The sequence below is a fragment of the Haemorhous mexicanus genome, chromosome 13 (genome assembly GCF_027477595.1).
Source record: "Haemorhous mexicanus isolate bHaeMex1 chromosome 13, bHaeMex1.pri, whole genome shotgun sequence".
Classification (NCBI taxonomy): domain Eukaryota; kingdom Metazoa; phylum Chordata; class Aves; order Passeriformes; family Fringillidae; genus Haemorhous; species Haemorhous mexicanus.
This window is the reverse complement of record NC_082353.1, coordinates 8,870,938-8,895,199: the sequence shown is the minus strand read 5'-3', so window position 1 is coordinate 8,895,199 and position 24,262 is coordinate 8,870,938. Positions and strand designations below refer to the sequence as shown.

At 39.3% G+C, this 24,262-nt stretch overlaps 1 protein-coding gene across 3 annotated transcripts in view; it reads left to right on the top strand.

The window, feature by feature from the left end:
* The window catches only part of MYZAP (myocardial zonula adherens protein), a 53,411-nt gene that overhangs the window by 9,313 nt on the left and 19,836 nt on the right, over positions 1 to 24,262 (top strand). For all 3 annotated transcript variants that reach the window (XM_059858286.1, XM_059858285.1, XM_059858284.1), the window contains exons 3-10: positions 5,638 to 5,796; positions 8,109 to 8,201; positions 10,553 to 10,666; positions 11,526 to 11,678; positions 14,398 to 14,523; positions 15,392 to 15,520; positions 17,311 to 17,396; positions 19,534 to 19,639. In XM_059858286.1, the coding sequence (XP_059714269.1) occupies positions 5,638 to 5,796; positions 8,109 to 8,201; positions 10,553 to 10,666; positions 11,526 to 11,678; positions 14,398 to 14,523; positions 15,392 to 15,520; positions 17,311 to 17,396; positions 19,534 to 19,639 (966 nt within the window). The remainder of the gene's footprint in view (positions 1 to 5,637; positions 5,797 to 8,108; positions 8,202 to 10,552; positions 10,667 to 11,525; positions 11,679 to 14,397; positions 14,524 to 15,391; positions 15,521 to 17,310; positions 17,397 to 19,533; positions 19,640 to 24,262) is intronic.

Below are 24,262 nucleotides of genomic sequence, written 5' to 3'. Positions count from 1 at the left end.
TTCTTGCCTTAGCCTTTTTCATTGGAGTCCAAACTTGGCAGGAAATTTATGCTGTATTTCATTCAATTTGTATCAGTGCAGTAAGTTTCTAGATTAACTTTTTTACTGCTATGCATCCATTGAATAAAAATGAAGTAGTGTAAGAGATTAAAAATGAAATTATGGATCTGGGTGGTTTTGTTGCAAGAAAATTACTGCAGGCAATACTGTACTAGGGTGGCCTCTCCCTGCCTTTTGTGAAAGGCTGGCAGATGGTACAGAGTTAGAGACTGATCTCAGAAACTGAAGGGGGAGTGAGTTTGTGTCAGGTTGAATTTTTTATATACATATTTAGGATATGAGACCCTGAAAGAAGCATATGAGAACTTAACCCACAGGTAGAGGCTGGTTGGTTGGGTTGTTTGAATTGTTAGTACTTTAGGTAGAGAGAATCACAAACTATTCTGCTTCTGTTCCATTATTTCTGTCCATGATAGACAATGGTGACAGTAGTGTGAGGCTGTTTACTTCACCATGAAGTACAAAGGAATGTTGTGCTTGGCTGATTGTATGCAAAATCTGCATATCCTGAAGCCTCTCTTGTCTTGCATAATAAAGGGCTACCAGACAATTGTATTGTCCCTGTTTGGGATTGGGCTTGTTTTTATCCATCAGTCTCTTTTTTCACTGCCGTGGTTAAGTTTGGAAGTGTCATTGGAAGCTGCTGCTAAGCTTTTGAGGGCAGAATGTGAAGATATGTATAGACAGACATTTCTTTTTCATTGGGATACATGGACAAGAGAATGAAAATGAGATAACACTCTGGAAATTTGTGTCACTTTACTGTCTGTGGCTTTCAGCCAAGTTTGAGCAGTGTTTAGTCTTAAACTCAGGCTGGTACTTTGGCTGCAGATATCTTCAAACACTTTAATTTTCTTGGTTTTTTAAACATCACAACTAAGAAGTGGAATTCTTTTTACTTCCTAAGCAAGAATACAGGAGCATAGCAAACATTTTTTTTCCCCCAGCAAAAAAAGGTAGGCTGTAAAGAAGCTAGAAGGGGAATTTGCTTCTGTACATCATGGTGAGAATCAAGCAGAAACTTTTGTCAGGCCTGGTTCAAGAATATGAGTGCAGTGAGTGTGGGGCTGTGGTGCACATGGAATCTAGGACAGTGCTATTTTCTCTGCTGCTGCCAGCCCACTCCTGTCAGCGGAGCAGAACTTGTACCTGAAAAAATGTGGTTCATCTGCTACAGGTGATGTTACTGTTTCTCAGCCTCTCCAGCACTGGTCCCTTCATTTTTGACTCGGACTAATTAAGCAACACCTTTGTTAAAACCAGCACTACATAAAAAATGCAGAAAGAATTCCACTGACTTCTGAGGTTACTGCTGTATTTGTTGTATCTTAGTGTCCCAATGTGTAAACACTGGCATTCTGTGTACAGGTTTCAGGGGTTAGATAACACTTTGTATAATGTCTGGCACTTCTCTTTTGAGATGGACACCTAAAACACCCAAGGATCTTCAAAGCTGGAATGTGTTCACTGGTGCTTCTTGCATTCTTCATGAATTTAAGAACACTCATGTCTGTTGTGGCATGTTTTCCCTATTGTAATACTAGTTTAATGTAACATTCCTAAGTGTAACATGATTTGTATGGTCTATAGAGGAATATGAAAAGACATAAAAACAGAGCTACCTTTTGTCAGAGCACAGTAACTTTTCTTGGTGAGCTCAATGTTATAAATGTGTCATTTTACTGAATAGAAAATATGTAACCTTAGTAACAGCATGAATATTCTTGTTCCTTGTGTAACTAGTGAACAGGTAAAAGATAACTGGATGTTTTAGAAATGCCTGGAATGTGGCTGTTAAGGGAAAGATAAAGCTTTGCTTGACTGATATAATTCTTGTTTAAAGTTTTTTGATGGTGTAAGTAAACAGAAGATCATGAGTCAGGAAAATTTTAAGGCCACAGGCACAGGGATACTTCATACAGACTTGTGTTAAGCATTACATTAGATGTCCTTTTTTCTCAAAAAAGATGTGTCTTCTGTGCTTTTGCTTTCAATTTTGGGGCAGGGAGAAGTACAATACATGAGCCTATCTGACTTTCATTTATAAAACTGGTAGATTAGGAAGCAGATTACCCCTCAGTATTATTTATGTAATGCAAATAAAACCATGGGCCATAGAAAAAAGAGCTAAAAACTTAAATTTAGGGTTTACTTTTGTAATGTTGTCACCTCTTTCATACTACTTGTGCTGCCTCCTTGGACAGAGACATAAACAGGATGCATGGTAATTATCAAGACTTTTGCAACCTTGGGGTGTAGGCTTCTGTTTTAAATATTTATTAGGTGGGTGAAGACAGTCTGTGTTTCTTTGGTGCATTCTGTGTGATCACACCAAGTGCAGCTGGCTGTTGCTGTAACGCAGACAGGGCATGTTCCTGCAGGCTGATCATCCACAGCACGTGTCCTTGCTGTCACCTTGGGCTGTCGTAGAACTGACCATAGGTGCAGAGAAATATTCACAAACTGGTTAAGCTTACTCTGCCTTTTCAGATCATTAGCTCACATTAGAAGGGATTTGGCTGATATTTTGACCTTAAACAGCAATGGCTGATTTATCTATTGAACCCTTCCATCTTAAAGCACTATTCTGGTTAGCTTTACAGTATTTATTGCTCCTAAATTCTTGCATGTATTTACTTACACTGCTGTCTTCACTGAGATGCCTTGCTGCAGATAAGAGTGGAGACCATTGTGGACCTGCTTGGTCTGAGTTCTGGGAGTGGGTATGTATGGGGCACAGAGGAAAATAATGGGAAGAATTTGACTTTAAAATACAGTTATGTAGTTCTTGAGCATGTGGAATATCCAGGATTTGTGAAAGAGGAAGCATGGGAGAGAGGATGAAGAGAGAACAAGGCAGAAATGGAAAAAAGAGTGAAGGGAGAATAATAGACAAAGGTGAATAAAGTAGCTTGAGAGGAGGCAAACTGGCAGAGGTGTACTCAGTGCATGCTTACTGCTGCAGTTCTGTGGAGATATTTGAGAACTGAGCTACTCAGCAAGGCCTCCTTTAGAGGCAAAGCTGTGTTGAAAAAGTAAGTCAACAAACAAAGCAACCATCTCAGCCCTGCATTCAGAGGAGTTTTCTGATTGTAACCTTTCTCCTAAGAGGAGACTGCATCAGGTGAGCCCTTTTTTTTGGGCTATTTATACAGAACCTTGAAACTAGTGGTCACTGAGAAGAAATTCAGAGTTACTAAACAGAAAAGGGTGAGTAGAAGATAAGCATGACTGGAATAGAACAGCAATGAAAAAGGTTAAGGAAACATGAGAACAGTTCCTTTGTAGCTGTTGGCTCACACATCTTTAAAACAAGCAAGAGCTGAAATTTTAACAGGCACTTGTCTGGGGATTGTGATAGGAAGGAAGAATAAGGAGAGGGTAAAAACAATGTCCTGTATTTTAAGTAGCTCAAAGAACAGTCAACAGATGATGGAGAATCCTTTAATCTTCTGAAAGAGAAGTAACAAAGGCATCTTAGGAGGCTTGTGCACATACAGATAACAGCAAGTTTAGTATTGTTGCAAGAGACACGGAACCAGTCTGCCTTTGTGTGTACCTAATCCTGCATGTACTGTCCATTATAATGTAAATTTAAGTGTCTGTTCATCTCTGAAATACATATGTCAGTGCCATGGGTGATTCTCCAGCTGCAAACCCATTGGTCTGAATCTGTAGGTCTTTCTTGGGGAGTGGGGGGGCTGGGAGGGGGGGGAACCTTCAAAGCATTCCTTAGGAATGTGTTCATAATATTTGAAAAATAAGGAACTTGGTCAGAATTTTTATGCCAGAGCTCTGCAAACAGCACTTTAGACAACTCTGCTAATGTTTCAGAGGCACAAAGGACCTTGGTATTGCTGGTATTCAGCTGTTCAGCTCATTACAAATGGGTGATCATGGGCAAAGGGTATGGATTTATGAATTCTGTGTCTGGTGCCTTGGTAACCTCTAAACAATCAAAGTGATTATTCATTCTGTTATCAGGAAGATGGAAACTTGTGTGTAATCCCTTTTTCCAGATGCAGGGGAGGAGCTGCAATGAACTATGAAAGCAACTGTACAACCCTGGAAGCAAACAAGCACAAAATAATTTTGAGTCACGTCCCCATCTGGTTTCTGTATTTCTCTATTTCTAAGTATGAGGTGTAGAACTTTTGTTTGTGCACATCCAAACAGCAAAACAAAACCCCCAATAATACATAATTATGAAACATTTCATTTTGAGGATATGAAGCTTTGCATATAATGTTTTCAAAGTGTAAAATTACATCATATATAGGTAGGGCTGGTTGCCTAATGTTTTCTTCATTAAGTAGTTTTAAAGCTTTCTTTTCAAATGAAGGCTTACAGCTTTGTTGGTCTATGCCTGAAATGTTCTTTATTGAGTGTCTGCTCTGTGGCTGTTCCTCTCCCAGCCCTGCACACACACACCCAGAGCTTCAGCAACATGCTTAAACTATTAATGATGTGATAAAGAAGAGCGTGTAAGATTTACAGTTGAGGAAAATCAGTCAAGCAGTGCCATGTGGGAAGGACACAATATAAAACAAATGCCTGTCAATTTTTCTTAATATGAGTAAGTTTTCCTGTTAATTTCCCCCCTACCTAAAGAAGTATTTATTCTTATATTGCCGGCATAGTTGTGTTGGTTTGGCTCCTAAAAACTGAGAGTGCTGCTGCTTTAGGCTGCGGATGGTGTCCTCTCTTCACCATCATGGTGAGGACTGGAGGTCTCTAGGATGCAGCTGCAATGGATATAAGATGCTGAGCTTTGTCTCTTTAGGCCTCTGTTTGGTGCCAAAGAGGGTGTTTAGACAATGCTTAGAATAAAAAAAAACAAAACAAAACATATTCTAAAGTCAATGTAGTACACGTCCTCAAGTGGACCTGGATCTGGTATATCCAGCATAAGAAGTAAGTTCAGTAAAACAATCTATGCCTGATTTTTCTCTAGAACTGACCTTTCAAACACAATGTGCAAAGCTTATCAGTAACAGCTGTGTTTCCAAATTCTGCTTTATCTTCAAGAGAAACAGATATTCTCTCTTTTAAAGAGCACTGCCTAAATGCTTTAATTTCAGTTTCTTAGAACTTTCTATGTTTTCTGAGTAGACTTGTAAATTTTTGTTTCCTGCAGCAGGGAGTTTGGGAAATGAGGGATACTTCTTTGGTTGCAAGAGTTTAGAGGGATCTAGAGACCTGACAGTGTTCTGCAAGAATGCAGAAAAGTAGCATCAGGTGGTGAATGAAAATAAGCTGGTTTAACCTTTTCTTACATGCCTCTACCTCTCCTTGTACAAATCGGTCTGTTGTCTCTGGCTGTGCCTGCACAACTTCCATTGAAGGCAGTGGTAATTAGACATCTCTGTATTCTTTATCAATTATAAGTTGGTCATTGTTCTTTCCTGGAACATGAAGGCTGACAGGTTGACTTCAAAATGTTTGGGAGTTAGTGTTCGTATGTACTGTTCTGATTTCACTATAATTGGTGTCTCTCCTGGCCCTAAATTACTGTGGTTTTATTTGGGGTTTTTTTATTCTAGTATTGATTTTTTTTTTTTTTTTTTTAATTTTCAGGAGCTCTACCATGTACCAAATGGGATGTCTCCAGGGAAGCTCTCTCATGGGATGGTGTATGGTGTTGTGCACCGAACTGACAACAACCATAAGAGAGAAATGGTGGTTTATGGCTGGTCAGCTGATCAGCTGAAAGAGGAGATGAATTACATTAAAGAAGTGAGTTACATTTTCACCCCTTTCCATATATCCATATATTTCCATATATGTAGAGCTGTGAGAATATAATGGGATGACTGATGTCTAGCCCAACATCTCAGTTGGAACTGGGAACCTACTCTGAAGCTAGAGGCTGGCCTTGGTAGTATTTGAGTTGGGAAAAAAGCATGCTCTATACCTGGGAACTGTGCTTGCTGATGGAAGAAGCTATGTAAGGAGACACCTGAAAGGATAAAGTCTCTCTCTTCCTCTGCTTCCCCCAACCCCAAAATCCCCAGCTTTGAAAAGGCTTCTAAATTAGGTGACATGGTAAAGTCACTTCGGTATATTTTGGGGCGGCCTCAAAATAGTCAGCCTAATAAGGATGTCTTTGTACTACTTTCTCTGTGCCTGCTCATTTATCACAGTTGGCAGAAGATCGCCTGAAAAACAAAAAATGCATTTCTGATCCTGCTTGAATTTTTTCTGTTCTTGAAACTCAGCATCTCTTTGCCCATCAGTCTTTGGCTCTCAGGCGGGGGCAGTAACACCCTAATTACCTCAGGGCAAATAATCTGACCTCTTTCCATCCACCTTCAGCACCCAGGAGGCTGTTGGTCAGAGTTTATTGTGTTACACGGATTCAAGTGCAAACTGAGTTGATAGAGAAGGGAGGAGCCCTGAGTCAAGGGAGCAGTGTAAAGTCATGTGTGCTCCTTCCCTGCCTGCTCTGTGGCTATCAGCACTTGTTTCTCTCCCTGGGTACTCCCAGTTTGCTGGCTCCCGGTGTTCACCACTCTCGAGCTGAGGTTAGGGACTGGCAGGGTCTGTCAGTGCTGTGGTGCTGCTGAGACACACAAGCTGCCTTGGCTGCTGTTTTCCTGACGAGGTATTTTCTCTGCCCTGCTGGGACGGTGTCAAGGGACAGGTGAATTGGCACACAGCAGGGCCAGCTCCCCAAACTGCACTGTCTGTGGTACCTGGGGGTTGCTTGGGCTGCGATCATCTCTCTGCCCTTGTCTGTCCTTTATGGAGGGACACATCACACCAGGTGAACTACATGTCTTGCTTGTGCATTCAGGGTACTGATGGTTTCAGGAAAAAGTGGGAGAGACAGGGCAGGAAACACGCTGGCTTTTGCTCTTCCATCTTCTGGAAGCCGTGTTCAGCTCTGCTACTTTGTGATCTTTGTCTGCTAGAGTAGTGTCATCTTTAAAAGCAGAGCCTTGAACAAGAGTCCTCAGCTTGTGCCACGTATTTGCTGACTCAAATAGACCAAAAATGATGGGCCATGTCAGAGCTGCTGACAGCTTCCTCTGCCTGAGTCAAATTTGCATCCTGCAGGAGGATGTGTGCCTGTGCTTGTGCGTGGGGAGGCACAGGGCGAGTGGTGCTTTCCCGAGGTGCTGGGCAGGAGTCAGCTCCCTCCTCTCTTCCTCATCCCAAAGGGAGCCCGTGGGTAGGGAGCACTCCTTGCATAGATCTGGTGGCCAGTGCCCCTCTTTCTGGGAGGCAGTGGGGGAATTCCATGCAGAGCTGCTAAAAACATCTCCTGCTGAAGTTTTGCCCTCACTCCACTGTGCAGACACAGTAAACTCACTGACCTAAATGATCTGCAAGCAGCCTGTGCTTGGTGGAGGTGAGGAAAGGAAAAAATGAGGTTGACTTATGTAGGCTGCAGGCAAACATAACTGCAGTGGCAGGTAAAGTCAAACTGGAAGCCAACTTAGGGGGAATTTGAGTGGTTTTTTTCCTAGAAAGGCAAAGAATAATTTGCATCCATATTTCTTGAAATTATATTGAGTTCTCCATTCTTCAGATTTGAAATTGCATTGGTAAATATAAGCTAGTTTGTTGTTTAGATACAAGTCTAAAAGACTGAAATTAAAAGTGTTTTTCTGCAAAGGATACCCAGGGGAAACCAATCACTTTTAAAAGTATGGAGGTACACTAAGTCCATGCCTTTTTTCAGAAATAAAACAATACATGATCAAATTAAAATTACTTTTAATTCATTTAGTAATCAGGTTAGAATTACTTAGGGATATTTAATTGAAATGAATTTATCTAAATTATTAATTTACAAGTGTTTAAGCATGTACAGAGAGGTTTGGAATTACTCATAGTGACAGTTATTTGTATCATCCCTAGGTACTCTTGAGACTTAAGTTTTTGTCTTTTTCTTGAGAATAAATTGCTGTTATGCAGTGGTAGATTAACAATGGAAATTATGGAAAGTAACAATGAAGAACATAGAGAAAAAAATCATGTCCTACTATATGAACAGTATAATCCAAAATTTTGATAAAGGTGTTTGATTTTTCTGACACCAGGTGAGAGCAACTCTGGAAAAAGTAAGAAAGAAAATGTATGGTGAATATGATGAAATGAAACGAAAAATACAGCAGCTTACAAATGAACTGAAAGTAAGTACCCATTCATTTGCAGGGAAAACATATGGGAATAACTGTCCCAGTGTTATCTAGAAACTTTTCTTTTGCTTTAGCAGAACAGAACTATTCTCCCAAACCACTCCAGTTCACTGGTTTACGTGACATCTGTAGTTTTCTTTTGTTATTTATTTTCCATCCAGGAAGGACAGGGATGCTTTTGCTTATGAAATTACTAACTGTCTGGAAATTCTTGGAAATAAAAGAATGATTTTGATTCCATTGCCAGTGGGTATTGGTAATTAATGGATATGGATGTAACAGCTTGCAGGTGAATCAAATAAATAACATTGATAATTAGAAGAAACTGATAACTTGGAGTTATTTCAACACTTTGCTCTGTTTTACTGACTCGGTTGTTTAAACACTAAGTAAAAGAAGTAGCAATATTTGTTGGTATTGAAGTGCTAAAAATGACTTCACCTTTTGGTTTTTAATGGAACGTTTCAATGGTCATTCAATGACCTTTCTTCTGACATGCTGCTTTAGCAATAAAAACTGTTGCACTCTGTAAATAGCCTTCATATTAAACTGCTGAGTTGTTTGAGCCAAAAAATCGCCCTGAAAACTTGCTTTGAATTTATGTTCAGCATTGATTTTCACAGCTCTGGTTCAGAGGAAGCTTTGGCCATTAAAAGTATTCTGACTTCAAGGGACTGGGACCTTGACTTGTGCCCTTCTGCCATCCTCATTTGGAGGCTGTCAGTTCCCTGCATGCTGTATTAGGTACAAAAATCAGAACTTACTGTAAACTGGTACTTTCATTCTGTGCAACTGGTCTCAAAAATAGAAAAAAAAATCGCCCTGACTTGAGAGGAAGAGAGAGAAAAAACTCAATTTCTGCAAACTGTGTTAAATAGACATAGTGCTGCCAACAAGACTCACTCTCTCCCCAACATGCACGTGGTAAATGCTGATTCAGGTGCAGCTCTGTTGTCTTTGCTGCTGATCTTTACTGAATAGCAGTGATGATATCCTGCACTTCCAGAACTTCTGTCAGACCAGTAGAAATCCTGCATGAGTCAGAAATTCTTCTTTAATTAAGGGTTTCTGACCAGCTCTGACAGAATATCTAGTTCTCCAGCAAATTAGCAGTTCATGAAGCTTCCTTCTGACATAAATGGCACATTAGGAGACATCCTTCCCTTTTTTTAGTACTCTAGACTGCCTGAAAGGAAGCACAAGTGTTGTTCTTCTTAATAATATGAGCTTTTTGTTTGGTTAGTTATTTGGGAGCTGATTTTGGTTTTACATGACTGTTGTCTTTTGTGCTATTTCTGAATCCTGTTCAAAATCCTTTCTATACTCTTTGCTTCAGCTTTTAATCACTGTGCTTTTATCTTTCCAATTTCCAGGACAACTTTTTGTTCATAAAGTTTGGTTGAAATTTGCTCTTCCAGTATCCTGCCCTGGGCTTCTTCTCACAAGTTCTTACCTTGTAACTTTCTTAATCCATCCAAAGCATTTCTGCTTTTGTTTGTTTTACATGAGCATACATTTATGGAAGGTTAACAGTGACTACTTGGCTCCTACTCCCTATGCTGACCTCATCTGTGTATGGCTTGGTTGCTACACGCTTGTCCTCTGTATCAGTCCCTGGTGTTCTTCTCTTTTTATCAAGAAGCAAATCTGGTCCCCCTAAGAATGTGAGCTGGCTCACTTTCATTAGTAATGCTCTTCTCCTCTTTATTATTGGATCATTCACAATTATTTACACTGTTTGAGTTTTGGTCTCTTCTTGAATGGTGTAATTTTGTGTCTTTCCCCTCCCCCCTCTCAGTTTTTAAGCATGTGTGTGAGTACCTATCAAAAATGACTAATTTTCACACAACAAAGCCCTCTGGCTTCCCCTTCCTGCTTTGTACTGTTTCATCCTTATGTCTTCTTGATGTTGCTTCTCTATGTACCTGGTTAGTCAGCTCCTTCTTAATTAAGGCTCTTCTACAATTCACAGTTCTAGATTTTCTTATTTCTTGCATTCTTCTGCTTTTTCACTCTGAATTTTTACAATCTGCCCACTCTATGTATATAATCTGTCTGAATAGACAGCTGCCAATTGTCCTCTTGTCCTTTCAAAAAGAACAGCTTATACAGTGATTGCAGACTAACAGTAAACTTAGATACTCATGTCTTATTTCTGTTAGATTATTTGAATTTTAAGTTTTGTTTGTTTGTTTGTAAGATTATACTTTGAGGCCTGTATATTTTAAGCATCCTAGTACTGTGAAAACGACCTTGGTGTCTTTTCCTTCTGTAGCTCTCTTGGAAAGAATAGGTAAACTTGGTCATTATTCTATATAAAACTTTTTTTTTTTTTCCCTGCTCAGGTGACAAATGCTCATCAGGAATCCTTAGAGAATCATGTGCGAGTGCAGGCTGCAGCCTTAGATAGCTTTAGCGAAATGAACAGCTCCTTGACATCAGCATCAATAGACTTGCAGGTACATCTTCATAGCTGCTTCCCAGCTCCCAGCTGCCTTTGTAACATGGATTTCAAAGCATACAGAAAACATGGATGACACATACAGATTCTAACACTAAGAACACCATAAAGTACTGTCTTGGATATCTAAAGCACCTAATTTAGGAAACAAAGAAAAACGTTCCAGAAGTTCTTGTGTTTAAAAAATTCAAAATAATGTACAATAATGAGATACTGATATGCAGCAGATTAATAGCACAAGTCATGTCTCTATGAAGGATCTAAGGTGAAAATGTGATTTGGTCTGTATAGTGCAAAATGGTGCATCTCCTGACTTAGTTCTGCCTTCAGTTGGTAGCAGAAATGAAATGGCATGTTTGGATGCCAGACACTTATGAGATTTTACATACCTGTGAAATGCAGGGGGAAGGATGAGGTGGGAATGAATTTTAATTTTTAAAGACTTCTAAATTCCCATGTATCTGAGCTGAACAACTTAATGTCCCTGCTTTCTTGTATGTAACAAGAATGTTATGTTCTTGTACATTACTTTCATGTTTTCAGTCCACTGCATTTTGTATGTATGGCATGGCCCTCAGAGAGAAGGGAAGATTATTCATGCTGAAATGTATCCATGTTCCTTTTTTTTTTTTTTTTAATAGTGTTCCAGGACTCAATTTCAGTGAGTATGCTCCTCACAGAAACACCTTCTAGCAAAACCAAAAGCTATAATTTTAAATGTTAAAACTTGCAAAACTGTTCACACTGCATTAATATGTCAGAAAGCTCTTTAAATGAGCTGTTTCATAATGTCTTGCCAGTATTAATTCATTAAATTGTTTCTGATTTTTAATATGTGCTTTGCCTCTTTCTTCTAGAAAACTCTAGTGGATGTTACATTGGAGAACACAGACATAAGGGAACAAATAAGGAATTTAAAACATACACACGAGCAATCTATGGAAAAGCTGAGAGAGAAGCAAAAGCAACTGGAAACAGCACAAATTGAAAATCAGTTACTGAAGTTAAAGGTATGGTTTTTAAACTCCCCTACAAATACTGCACAGTAAGGGCATTAGGTGGATTTAAAATAAATTCCTTGGCCTTATCTGTAAAGGGTTCTTCATTCTTCATGCCCTTGTCATGCCCTCGAGCTCCCTGGTTCCTGTGAATCAATATTGGTTTAATAACAAAGAATCTCAGCTGGCGACAGGCAGTCTTCCCATAACATGGGATGTAGCATAAGAGTCAGAGATGTTGGCAGGTGAAAATTCAAACCATTAAATGGTTATTAGTATCCATAATTATTAAGTGAAAGAATATTACAACTCTGCACATTGCTACCTGAATTTCTTGGTGTTGAGTTTCTTTGGTATTGCACCATTTTTAATAGGTAGTCTGTTTAGTCTCATGAGCATGTGGTCAGCAGGTAACAGCAAGCATCTTCAAAAGAGAATTAAGCTGTTTCTTTCAGAGAAATGCAAGGGAATAAAACACAAACTGCAAGGTTTAATATGACAGAAAGCTTGACCATGTTCTCCCCTCATCAGCCAAATGTATTCCTTTAATCTCCAAAAAAACAAGCCCACAAAAAAACCAAACAAAACAAAGAATACCCTCTCCCCCCAAAAACCTTTGTCTCCGTTAAAATTGCTCAAAGTAGACCAATTGGGATATAGTACTATATTCATCAAGTTTTGAAAAAAATTGTTTCTATTTTTGATAAAGTTTCTGAAATTAAGGTGACTGTAGCTACATTCATGTTTAATCTTGTGAGAGAAGGTATTTCTTTCTGGCTGTTTTGCTCGTGACTAGCACTCATGCTTAATGATGAATGGTCAAACAAGAAAACCCAAGTGCATTTCATGTTCTGCTTTCCTCTCACAGTGAAGCTCTACAGGCTGTAAAAGTAGCTGTATTTTGCACCTGTTGCTGTCAGCAGGGAATAAAAAGAGGGAAAAACCAAGTATCAGATGCCAAGATGATGCAATTAAGATTTTAAAACAGAAATTTGGGCTTCACTATAATATTAAGGACATGCCCCAGCTAGTCAGGGAAAGGTATGTCTGCTTCTAAGGGCAAGGAACTGCAGCTTAAGTCTCAGTTAGACTGAATGCATAAGGATTTGTTTATCTTCAAGCATGTCAAGCTCTGCAGAATACATGCCCTGCAATTACACAGCAAAAGTGTAAATTTTGCCCTCACACTTTCAGTTTTAGTACCAAGTTAGTGAATAATATACCTCATTACTGTCTTTGACAGTTAAATATAAAATTGTGTCTCAAAAGGTGCCAAGACTTCTGGGAATTCGTTCTAGGAGTGAATGTAAGGGGATGGTGTGGCATCTGGGAGGTTAGTGTTGAAAAGCAGTAACTACTGTGTACCATGATTACACCCTGGGTGGAGAACACACCTGTGGGGCTTATTAAAGAGGTTTGGTTTATTCATAAATCTGTAATAACTTAGAGTGGAGATGTTCCTTAAGTGTGTTATAACAGATGCCCTGATACATCCACTTTTTTTATGCTTGTTTTTACTGTCCTCATTGCTCAAGGTGTAAGGGAAGGAATTATGGAGATAAAAGGTCAGAGATCCTGTTCCATTTCAGTGTATCTTAAGGAATCTGGGGTTTAATGATTGGCTTTCTCTAAATGATACAATTCTTTCAGGCTTCCTGAAATGTGGAAGGTTCATTTAACTTCACACCCTCTCATGAAGTGCAGGTGCCCCAGGGTTGGCCTAGATGAGATGACAGAGGAGACAATTGCAGTACAAGTGGAGTCCTTCAGGGTTCATCCCTTTTCAAAGAATGTAACACACTGTTGTTTTTCTACAGGGTACTAAACAAGCTTGTTTCTGCCATGCAAGATGTACCCAAGGGTTTACTAAACCTTTTGGTCCTTGAAATGGAAAAAAAATCCAACCCAAAACCTTAATCATCAGAAGTCTGTATTTTGTGTGTTGTGTGGTGATCAGCAGGGAGCACTTTATTCCTCCTCTTCCTGTCACTTTTGTAGCACCCACAGCATGTCACTATAACCTTGGCTGATTCACAGCATCTCTAGGAGGAGAACTAAGTTCTGTACTAGCTGTTTTACTTCACTTTTATTGTGGTTTACATAGTAGATGGACCCAAGCTGTGAAGATCCTATCTGGTGTTTAATTACTGAGGGTGTGGTTCAGTCAGTGTTTTCAGCCAACACAGGAAATCCTGTCTCTGAATTACCATTCTGCCTTCTTCCCCATAGCTCTAGTAAAGTTTCTGGTTCTTTTGTTAAAAATTAACCCTTCCACACACCTGAGAATTTTAATTTTTGGTTTGATTGCAGGGAAGGTACTGCAATAAAGTATTGCTTTGGGTGTTCATGGTCATTTAGAAAGAGGAATTGAGTCTAGTCCATCTCTAGTCCATACTTCAGTAGAGCAGGGGGAGACAATATTGCTTCAATGGGGAAACAAACCAAGTGACTTGGAGGCATGGCCTGATCTTGGATCAGCAATGACTAAATGAGCTCAATTCAGACAACATGGAACTTTATGGAACAGTAACTTCTACAGATTCAAATTATGTGAATACTGGCAGAATACTCTAAATGGTCTTGATGCAAATGGAAATCTACTTTTGCAATGTCAGATTTATATCAAGGGGGAGCTTAACTTCAAACTCTTTTTTTCTCATCATGTGAACTCTCTTTCTCCTGCTGCCAGCAATACTGTACTTACTGATGGGGCAACCTTCCTCTCTCATAGGTGGAATCATCACAGGAAGCCAATGCTGAAGTCATGAGAGAGATGACCAGAAAGCTGTATAGTCAGTATGAGGAAAAAATGCGAGAGGAGGAACAGAAACACAAGGCTGAGAAAGAAATGCTCCTGGTATGTAGAGCCAGTCTGCAAGAGCAGTGCTTAGCTTGGATGCCGTTTCTCAATCGCCTCATACTTCGGAGTTGATGCAAGTTCCTTCACTTCTGTCTCTGTGATTAGTTGTGCCACAGCTACTAAGCTTTCCAAACATTTGGGGTTGTAGGAGTAAGAAAAACATGTGTTCAAACATAGTAATATCAATGATAATCTAGATTTCAAAATCTAGAAATAAGATAAGTAGGCTTTTTAAACTTCTGATTCTCTGAAAAAGGAAAACATAATGTCCAATTTTAACAAGTGACAAGTTAAGAAGGAGAAAGGGAACAACTTCACTGGATGCTACTGGAGCAAGAACTCTCCTGTCCCCCAATTTCCCTCTACCCACAAGTTAAACCTCTCTATGAGCAGTCAGTTGTTGCATTTTTTAAAATTATAGAGTCAGATAATGATGGAGATTGAAGATAGATGCTCATTTTTATTCATATTGCTTTACATGTAAGGAAAGTACAAAGCTGAACATGGCCAGCTATGGTGTTTAGAAAGCTGTCTTTTGCAGCAGCATATTTTTCTCATGCTGTTATTTAAAAGCATCTTTGGGGAAAGGGAAGGGAAATCAGCTATCTAAGAAATGGGTAAAAGTTTCTCTTGGATTGTCATAATGATGCTTTACTAATACCTGTGTATTTCAAAGTACTCCTAGTCTTTTGCTCTATATAATTGGCTCTCAGGGTCATAACTCTTCCAGATTTCTGAGCAGGTGTAGTGAAAAGCTTTGAGCTCTTTAAAAGCTGTTAGCCTGGCCCTAGATCTGAAAAGAAGAAGAAATATTCCTTATTAATACCTTAGATGCTAATGTGACTGTAAATTTTCTTGTTTGTAGGAGGAAACAAATCGGCTTCTGAAGGCTATTGAAGAGGCAAACAAGAAGATGCAGGTTACAGAAACAACCATACAGGAGAAAGACCAGAGAATTGGTGAGCTGGACCGGCTGATTGAACGCATGGAAGAGGTAGGAGAGCTGACTGCTGCCTTGACAGGAAATGCACCAAGTGCGTGGAGGACATTCCAGTTATTGTTCTGCTGCTCAGCTCCCTGCTCAGTGCCATACCATTGCTGTTTGCATCTTAGTTACTGTATTTATATCAGTAAATGCACCTGGATTGCCACAGAGACCCTGTGATGTGGAGGTGGTTCTCTCTTCCTGGTGGTCCTTACAGGGCAGCATTTATTTAGGAAATGAACCATTATTTTAAAGAGAGAATTTAAAAACCATTCAGTGTCTCTCCAGTGTGCAAGGTGTCTTAAGCCTAATCAAGTAATAATCATAAATGACCCAGAGTCTCTTAGAAATGTTGCTGTGGTAAGTCCATAGAGTACACAGAGCTGTGTCTGGGGATGGGTAAGAAGTTGATGGAGAACCTACAGGGTCAGGATTAAAGGGAGGGGCAGGGACAGGTGACGTCAGAGTGGGGGCTACCCAGCCAGGAAGACTGAAAGAATGAGGCCCTTTACAGACAATGGGAGCAGCCTCTTGTTCACAAGCCCTGGTCCTCATGGGGGTTTTCAACCATCCTGATATCATTTGGAGGGACAACACAGCAGAGCATAAGCAATCCAGGTTCTTGGAATGTGTTGATGATAGCTTCCTTCTCCAGTTGATAGAGGAGCCAGTGAGGAGAGATACTATTCTAGACCCTGTTCTCACCAACAAGAAGGAGCTGCTGGGGAATGTGAAGCTCAAGGGCAGCCTTGGCTGCAGTGACTATGAAATGGTCTTAGATGTACTTTGGTATTTCTCATTTTATTCAATAGCAGGCAACTCATCTTTAAAGATTCATGCCTCACTATCTCTTATACAGGAGCAGAAAGTGTTTTAGTCAGGGGAGGGAGTACAATCTTCTGCTCTTTCCAATGAGGTGTTTTTTTTTCTCTGATTTCACTTTATTAATATAATAATATCAGTAGCTACTGAGAAATAGATTTTTATAAGCCAGTCGTTTTGGCTTGAGTGGTTAGTCTAATGTGCATTGAGTCCCCATTTGTCTAATACTTGCAAATTCATTAGTAGAATTAATGATTACACTGAGAAATTACTCAACCTAATAATATGCCCCTCTAGTGGCTCCATTAACTTCATCTGGTCTTCAGCCTACAACTTTTAAGTATCATGCAGTGAATGTAGGATTGCAGTACAGTTCACAAGTACAAAGGCGTTCCTTCACATTAGTTCTTTAATCTGCTCTTATCTGGCTCATACTCACCCAGTGAGACTGAATGCCTCTTAAATTGCCCTCCAGGTGGATAACACACTTACTTACACTTGCACTTCTCTGTTAACTTGTTTGACTCAGACCCTAAGTCCTCACAGGTCTTCACAAGCACTGTGCTGGTGGGCACTTAAAAATAAACAGGAATACTCTGGGGGAAGAAAATGCAGCAATACCTTTTAACTCAACCTTGGATTGGGAGAGCTTTTTGGAGTGATAATGTGGACAATTTGACTTTATGTAGTTGAAGATTTTGATGACTCATCTTTTTATTGAAAAAAATTCAGTTTGAAGTACAGCCGTACATCTTCATACAGGAAATTGAAAACTGATCTTGTTTCCGTGCATAGCTGGGAAATTGATTTTATTATTATGTATTCTGTCCTCCTTGGCTATAGCAAATGCATGAATTTTGTTTAATCAGTTTCTATTTTAATTTCACAAATTATGTTTTGAATTGCAATGAAGTATGCTTTGTGAAGCCTTTACATTTTGATACATGGAGAACTGAATGATAACTTTTCTTCTTTAGGAACGTCACCAGCTGCAAAAACAACTTGAATTAAATGAACTACAAATATCTGGAGCAAAATCTGAAAACAACTCTGACAGTGAAAGGTAAGATATAACTTGCCTGTGGAACTTCTACTATTGCTAGAAAACGTGAGCTTTTTTGTTTTTATAGACATCTGAAATGTGCCTTTTCTAACTTTAAAACTGCAGTCTGGTAGGGGTTGTCCATCTGAATGTAGGATTATTGACATGTATAATATCAAGACAATTTTTTTTTTTTCAAGAATGATGACCTTCATGCATCTTTTCTGAAAAGTTGTTTGCAAATGTGCAGAGTCCATTGTAGGTGGAACCAGCTGTGACATATCTGTAGCTTGCATTTTTCTTTAACATGCATTCCCAAATTCAGAAGAGTATGATCCTGACTATGAATACTTTCACTATCTAAACTCAAAGGTTTGTATGACACTGCTTCAGTGGGTAAAGATGAAGTATAACCAGAGACTGAAAAATAGTACTTGATTACTACTTCTGTGGCACCCAGAAATTAAGTTTTAAGGTTTTGGGTTTCCTGCTGTTCTTTGGGAAGCATAAACATGAAAGGAGGTCCCTGCTGAGAGCTTCTCAGTGCCTTGTATTGATCTGTGACCAGCTTCTCTGGTTTCAGAGTAAGAATGGCTTTTCACAGCAGCCTGTTAAAATAATAACTTCAAGTGAACAGATGTCACTCACATACAACATAGAATATGGAGATGAAAGATAATTGCTGTTTTCCTTTACCTCTGAATAACACAGACACTTCTTGCTTCAGTGAATCCTTTTCAGTGTGAAAAGTTATGCTGCAGTAAAAGGGTAAAGGCGGTGTTCAGGCAGGAATTTGTGCAATGCTAGCAAGCTCACAGTTGCAACCTCTGCCATGCAAGCCATGAATCTGTGTTCAGATGATGCTGGTTGATTTTTAAGTTGTCTTTACCTGTTTGTACCTTATCAGACACTCAAGCTTCACCTTAGGAAGGATGTCTGTTCCATTTCTCCATTGCTTTCAATGCTTAAGATCCTGAATCTTCCAATGAGATACAAAATATGTGCTGCCAATTGCAATTACAATACAAATTAAAGTTTTATCAGATGTTAATACACACAACTGAAAAACCTGCAGCGATGCTTTGAAATTTTTGAGTCCTTGTCAAAGTGCTGCAGTTACATTTCTGCAGAGTACTTCACTCTTAATAGAGACTCTTTTGAGTGGAAACAGCATACAATTCAGTCATTCACTGGAATCATGTCTTACAGTTTGCCATCTGCTGCTTTGTCTTAGAATGGTTTTTCTATTTGCAGCTTTAACAGTTCTTTTTTCTGCTGTGCACAGACCAAGATGAAAAAAGCCTTTTTGTTTTTGATTCCCCTCCTCCCATTCTCAAATTCTGTCCAGTCCTGAACCTAGGACTACAGCAGTTTATTTTGTAAACAAGAAATTGCTTTCTTTGACAAATTTTAAGAATTGGACATTCAGATAAAAATGGAGACTCCCATGACCAAAGAGTCAAAAACTTACAGAAAAGCTTCACTCTGGTTTCCTTGCATATTCTACAGCTACTTTTCTGACAAGCTGCCAAACCAACTTGTGGCAGGAGTTCTGTAGGAGTTCACTTTCTGTATTAAAAAGATTTGAAGAAATGCAGACTCTATCTGAAGAGCTGTATGCACAAACTTAAACCATTCATAGCATTCCTGCTGACTGCTGAGGAGTTAATACTATTCCAGTTAGCATTCTGCTGCTGTGGCAGCTCTGCCAAATTCTTGACTCAAGGCTCCCCTGCAGTAAGACAGTTTTGAAAGCAGACCTGCTTCCTGGCTTTTGTTTAGCACACATTTCCAAAATATTTGCAGGTAGTAGTAAGTCAGGCTAAATGTGTCTCTCTGAAGCTAAAGATCTAGTTGTCTAAAAGCCTTTCACTAAAGGGAAACACACCTTGAGATGAGTTGTGTCACATTGTTTAATTGTCAGCACTTCAGGCTCTCTGAGTAAGCGTGTCAGTATGCAAGACAAAGGTGAGATGACTTGGGTGGAGACAGCCACTTGGACTGAGATCACATTAAAATGTACTTTGGACAATTTGACATCTGTCAGTGCAATTTGACTTGCCCGTCCTGATTTATGGTGGATTGTGGGGGCTGTTCTTGTTGTGCTTACACTGCTTAGTTCCCCACTTACAGGCTTGAGCCTTGCATGTTTTGCCAGGTCACAGCATTTGGAGGAGGTAGCAGCCAGCTTGAGAGAGCGGATCAAGCATCTGGATGACATGGTCCACTGCCAGCAGAAGAAAGTCAAGCATATGGTTGAGGAGGTGAGATGTAGTAAAACAACACAGAGTCTTTGGGGAGCATTAATTCTTTTAGTACATAATCCAAACAGAACTGTGTTCTTTGTGTAGTTGCCTTATGCCACCTTTGTTACAGTGGAAGTTGAGTTAAGCATCTGGAGCTAGTGAAGCAGAAAGAGTAGATGAAAGCAGTTTAATGCACTGGCTGTGGGTTATATACTGTGATGTTTAGGCTGACACTAGTTCTGTGCCTCTTCATGGGTGTTCAGGAAATGCAACACAACTTCCAGCTCAGTTTGAACCATTCAGAGGGTACCTCTGATACGATGCACTCTACTCGTTAACGGTCTCCTTCCTGTGCAGAAGTGGAAGGCAAAAGCTGACCTTTATTGCTTTGTTCTTCTGGTTTGGGGAGATTTTGCTTAGGTTTTTGTTTGTTTGTTTAATACGATTCCTCACAGAAATAGTGAGCAAGCACAGGTTTTCACTGCTTGTTTCTTCTTACCCTGGTCTGGGGACATTGTCTTTGCTGCTGCCATTTCCTGTAAAATTTTAAGTGGAATTTTGCTGGATAAATGCTTTAGGTTACAGGCTACCTGTGTGTCAGGAAACTGTTCTGTGGTCAGAAGGCTGTAATTGCAAACATTTCTGTGTGTCCAAGTGGGAAGAATGACATGGGAAATAGAGAAGTTTAAATTGGAGCTTTACAAAGCTGACGGCTCTGTTAGATGAGGCTCTTACTGCACAGATGGGTGTTCATGAGTCCTTTGATTTTTATCTGGACATCATTCCCTCAAGACAGCAAATGTTTAGAAACCACTCAAATCTAAGGCATTCTTTCTGCATTTGTATTTATATGTATTTACATATGCTTTGTTTTATAAGATTCTGATGCAGCCCTTCTGTATGAGCAGATGTGTGATGCTAGTGTCTTTTACACAGAGGGATTAAAGTTCTGTTGTATCACACGTATCAAGTCTTGAGGTTTTGGTTTTAGTATAGTTCACCATTATCACTGTTTTTAAGCTGGTCTAAAACAGAATTTACAGTCTTCATACCATGGTATTTTAATAAAGAAAGTTTTTCCAGTCCAATAATCCAATCCATCTAATTAATGGATTATGGGAACACTTATATAATGGATTATGGGAACAAGTATTTAATCTGCTTTGTATCTCTATACACCAGTTTTTTTCTGAAGGATTTATGATATATGTGGCACCCTGAATGGATCTAGTAATACATGAGGATGGTGGCCTAAATTTTGCCCTTTATTACTAAATACATTTTAAACTTCTGGTTGTAACTTGACCTCTAGTGGGCTGCATTGGTATAACAGTCCTTTCAGCTCTGTTTTGTTTTGGAATAAAACCACATATAAAGCTTGAGCCAATGATTATTATTCATTAATATTAGATTTAGTGGGTAAGTTTAGCTTGCTAATTACTTGTAATGTATCTCTGCTGGTGCCTTCATATACACAGAAAGCCCTTCTAGACCATCTGGTTATCCTATTTAACGAGTGTTAGGTGACCAAGTCACTATTAATTGTCGAACATGTCTGCTTCTAACTGAATCTGACTGCCTGCTTTTCTGATTCAGTTAAACCTCTGTCAGTCTTGACTGCCACCTAGCCATAGGGTAGATATTTTTGCTCTTTCCTTTAGTCCCTGTGTGTTTTAATCTTTATTTTAATCCAGCTTCCTTCTGCATGAACGCCTGTGTAGCTACATCTATATTTTCACTAGTGAGCTAGCTAAAGACTCCTGTACCAGAGGTTTGATCAGGTGAGGTGGTACCAAATACATCAAGAATTTAATGTTTGGGGTTTTCTTTCTTAATTTTGTGCTATTTGTTGCTTGTGTTTGTACTGTGTTAGAGAAAATATCCATAATATAGTTGGCATGCCCTGTTTTAAACTAAACTCTTAATTAAAGGCCTAAAACCAGCAGTTTTAATAATGTAGAGAAGAGTTCACCATGGATCAAGAGAAAAAAACATTGCAGATCTGTATGTCCTCAACTATCCAGGCATGTGGTGCTTTTCATAATTTTGTGCTTTTCATAATATTAGATAAGTATTTTTTGGCTCATTTTAAGCAAACGCTAACTATGCCATAGAAGCTGAAAAGTTGGCCACAAAAATATTGAAAAGGAATGCTATCTGAAGAGTCTGTTCTGAAGTTAGGTTGAAAACTAGTGAGCAGCAGCACTAAAAATATCTGCTAGAGCAAATAGGGAAGATTGCACTACTATTTAAGTCCCGGAAGACATGTTCATCAGAGTATATTTAAACACACATCCTCCCTACACTAAATTTAACTGATTGCAGAACGTAATGGCAAGGATTATCAAGAAAAGTGTAAAGAAAACCTGCTCTGTTATTCATTGCAGTATTTTCCTGGCTGGTATCTGTAAAGTAACATGCCATCTTAGGGTTTATGAGGGTTTTATAATGATATTGATAACTTGCATTTAAATAATTAAGAAAGAATAACCAAATCGTTCAAAAGCTAGAAAACTTGCTTTCTGAAACACTTAGCTTCTCTGTGGCAGTCAATAGAGTGAGAACAGGCTAACCTGGGAAACTCAGGAGAGAAGTGGAAGGAAAGGAAGTAGTTAAAATTATCAGCAGAAATTGAAGCTGAAACAGGGCTACTGTTTGAGCTGCTAGGTGACAAAGCCTAAACTTGCTTGACTACAGGGTGAGTTTTTTTTACTATGAATCTTCATATATTGGACACAGATTTGAAGTATAAATAAGGGCTTTACTCTTCCAGTGCAAATCACAGCAAGTTTATGCTGTTACCATCTCCAGTTGAGAGAAATTGGAGAAATGAACATCACTTCAAAGGGATGCTGAACAAACAAGATATACTGCTTCAGACTCATATGGAGAACTGTCAAAATTGGACAAGTACTGAGATGAATCTCCTGGCTGGAAAAAATCACGGAATAGATTGCTTTTAAGCGGTTTCTGGGAAAGATGACAGATCGGATCGTTTGCAAAACACAGATGCAGGGCATTCTGTAAAAGAACAGCAAACAGCCAGGAGGAAGTGAAAGAGAAGTTTTAGAATGGAGTTTTGTGATGCAGCAGGCAACTCTTAACACCTCTGGTGCTATTTTGATTGCATTTAAAAATGTGTTAGGAGGTGGTGGCCAGTCCTAACTTAGGCATGCAAGGGGATGCTGCCAGAGAAGCATCAGATGTAGGAGGCCACGGAGGAGTATTAACTGCTTCCTCTTCACAGATCTCATCATGTTGGTACTGAATGCAATGATTATGTGATCCAGGGAATTGAGCCCAGGCAGAGGAGGATATTCAGAATTCAGTGTGCTTATACTCCTTAGGAAAAAAAAAAAAAAAAAAAAGCTTCTATTTTTTTTTTCCTCTGAAAAGAAACCCTTCCATCTCAGACATTAATAGAACCTTTTTCAACTTGATCTAGTCAAACTAGTCATAAATTAAATAGAAGCATAGAAAATAACTTTCAGAAGAAAAATAAATGGGAGAAATAAAATGGAAATTTTCGGGAGATGGTGACCTACAACACCTCTGTGTGTTAGCTCTCATGCACACACATTTTTCATCCTCTTAGGGATTCTTTACTGTGAGAGCAAAAATTGCTGCTCATTAGTGCACCAGCTGAGCAGAAAGTTATCCTGCATAGTCTTAAAGCCTGATGTTCTCATTAGAGAGAGATTGCAGATGATTTATGGCTGACAGATTTATCCCTGTGTTGAACTTGTTTGTTAAACAAATCTATTTGTTCGCAGCTTAGTGTAGTATAAATGCAGTACTGGCAGTTAAAAGTGCAGGACTTGCATTTGGCAGGTGTTTAGAAACCCAGCCCTTTTCTTATACTATTTTTACATCGCAGGCTTTCAAAAGCAAGTGAGGAGAGACAGATGGCCAGAGTGGGTCACCCAAGGCTCAGATTTTTTAGTCTTTGCCTTTGTAGCTGTCTTAAAGTATGGCTGGGTAGAGCAAAGGCAATCCAGGTAAAAGTTTGATGAGAGGAAGAATTTGCAGGGAGACTTACAGGTGAAAGGCAGAGGCACACAGACTTCAGGCCCTTCCACTGAGGAGTTTCCCCTGCAGAGATGGGAGAGATGCAGGCACAGAGGCACCAGGGGAGGGCATGGGAAGCTGCTACCACACTGCTCCCTTCTGGACTGAAATTGCTCTTGTTCTGTGAGAGGGGTAAAAGCTTCTCTTCTAGATATCTGTCTGATGGGTCAACCAGTTCATCCTGTCTGTGCCACTGCAGGAAATGAGACTTTCATGTAAGATAAATGAAATACAAAACATAGATTTTAAATTAGCAATATAATTATTTTGTGGCTTGATCTCAATTACAAACCTGGAGAGATTTAAGAGAGGTTTAGTTTTGAGATTTATGCAATTGACTTTGAAATGGATTGCAATTTCATTGCACAGTAAGCTTATTTTATATGTAATGTTGTTTCATTGTTGAGAAGCAGAGGAGGGAAGGAAATTAGCATTTACATTTTATAAGCAAGGCAAGGGGGTTGATGCAGATATAGGAAGCTGTTCTGAAGGGATCTGAAGAAAAAAGGATATTTGATCTCATGCCAAGAAATTATCTACAGAACTTAGATTTCACATGAAATTCCCCTAACT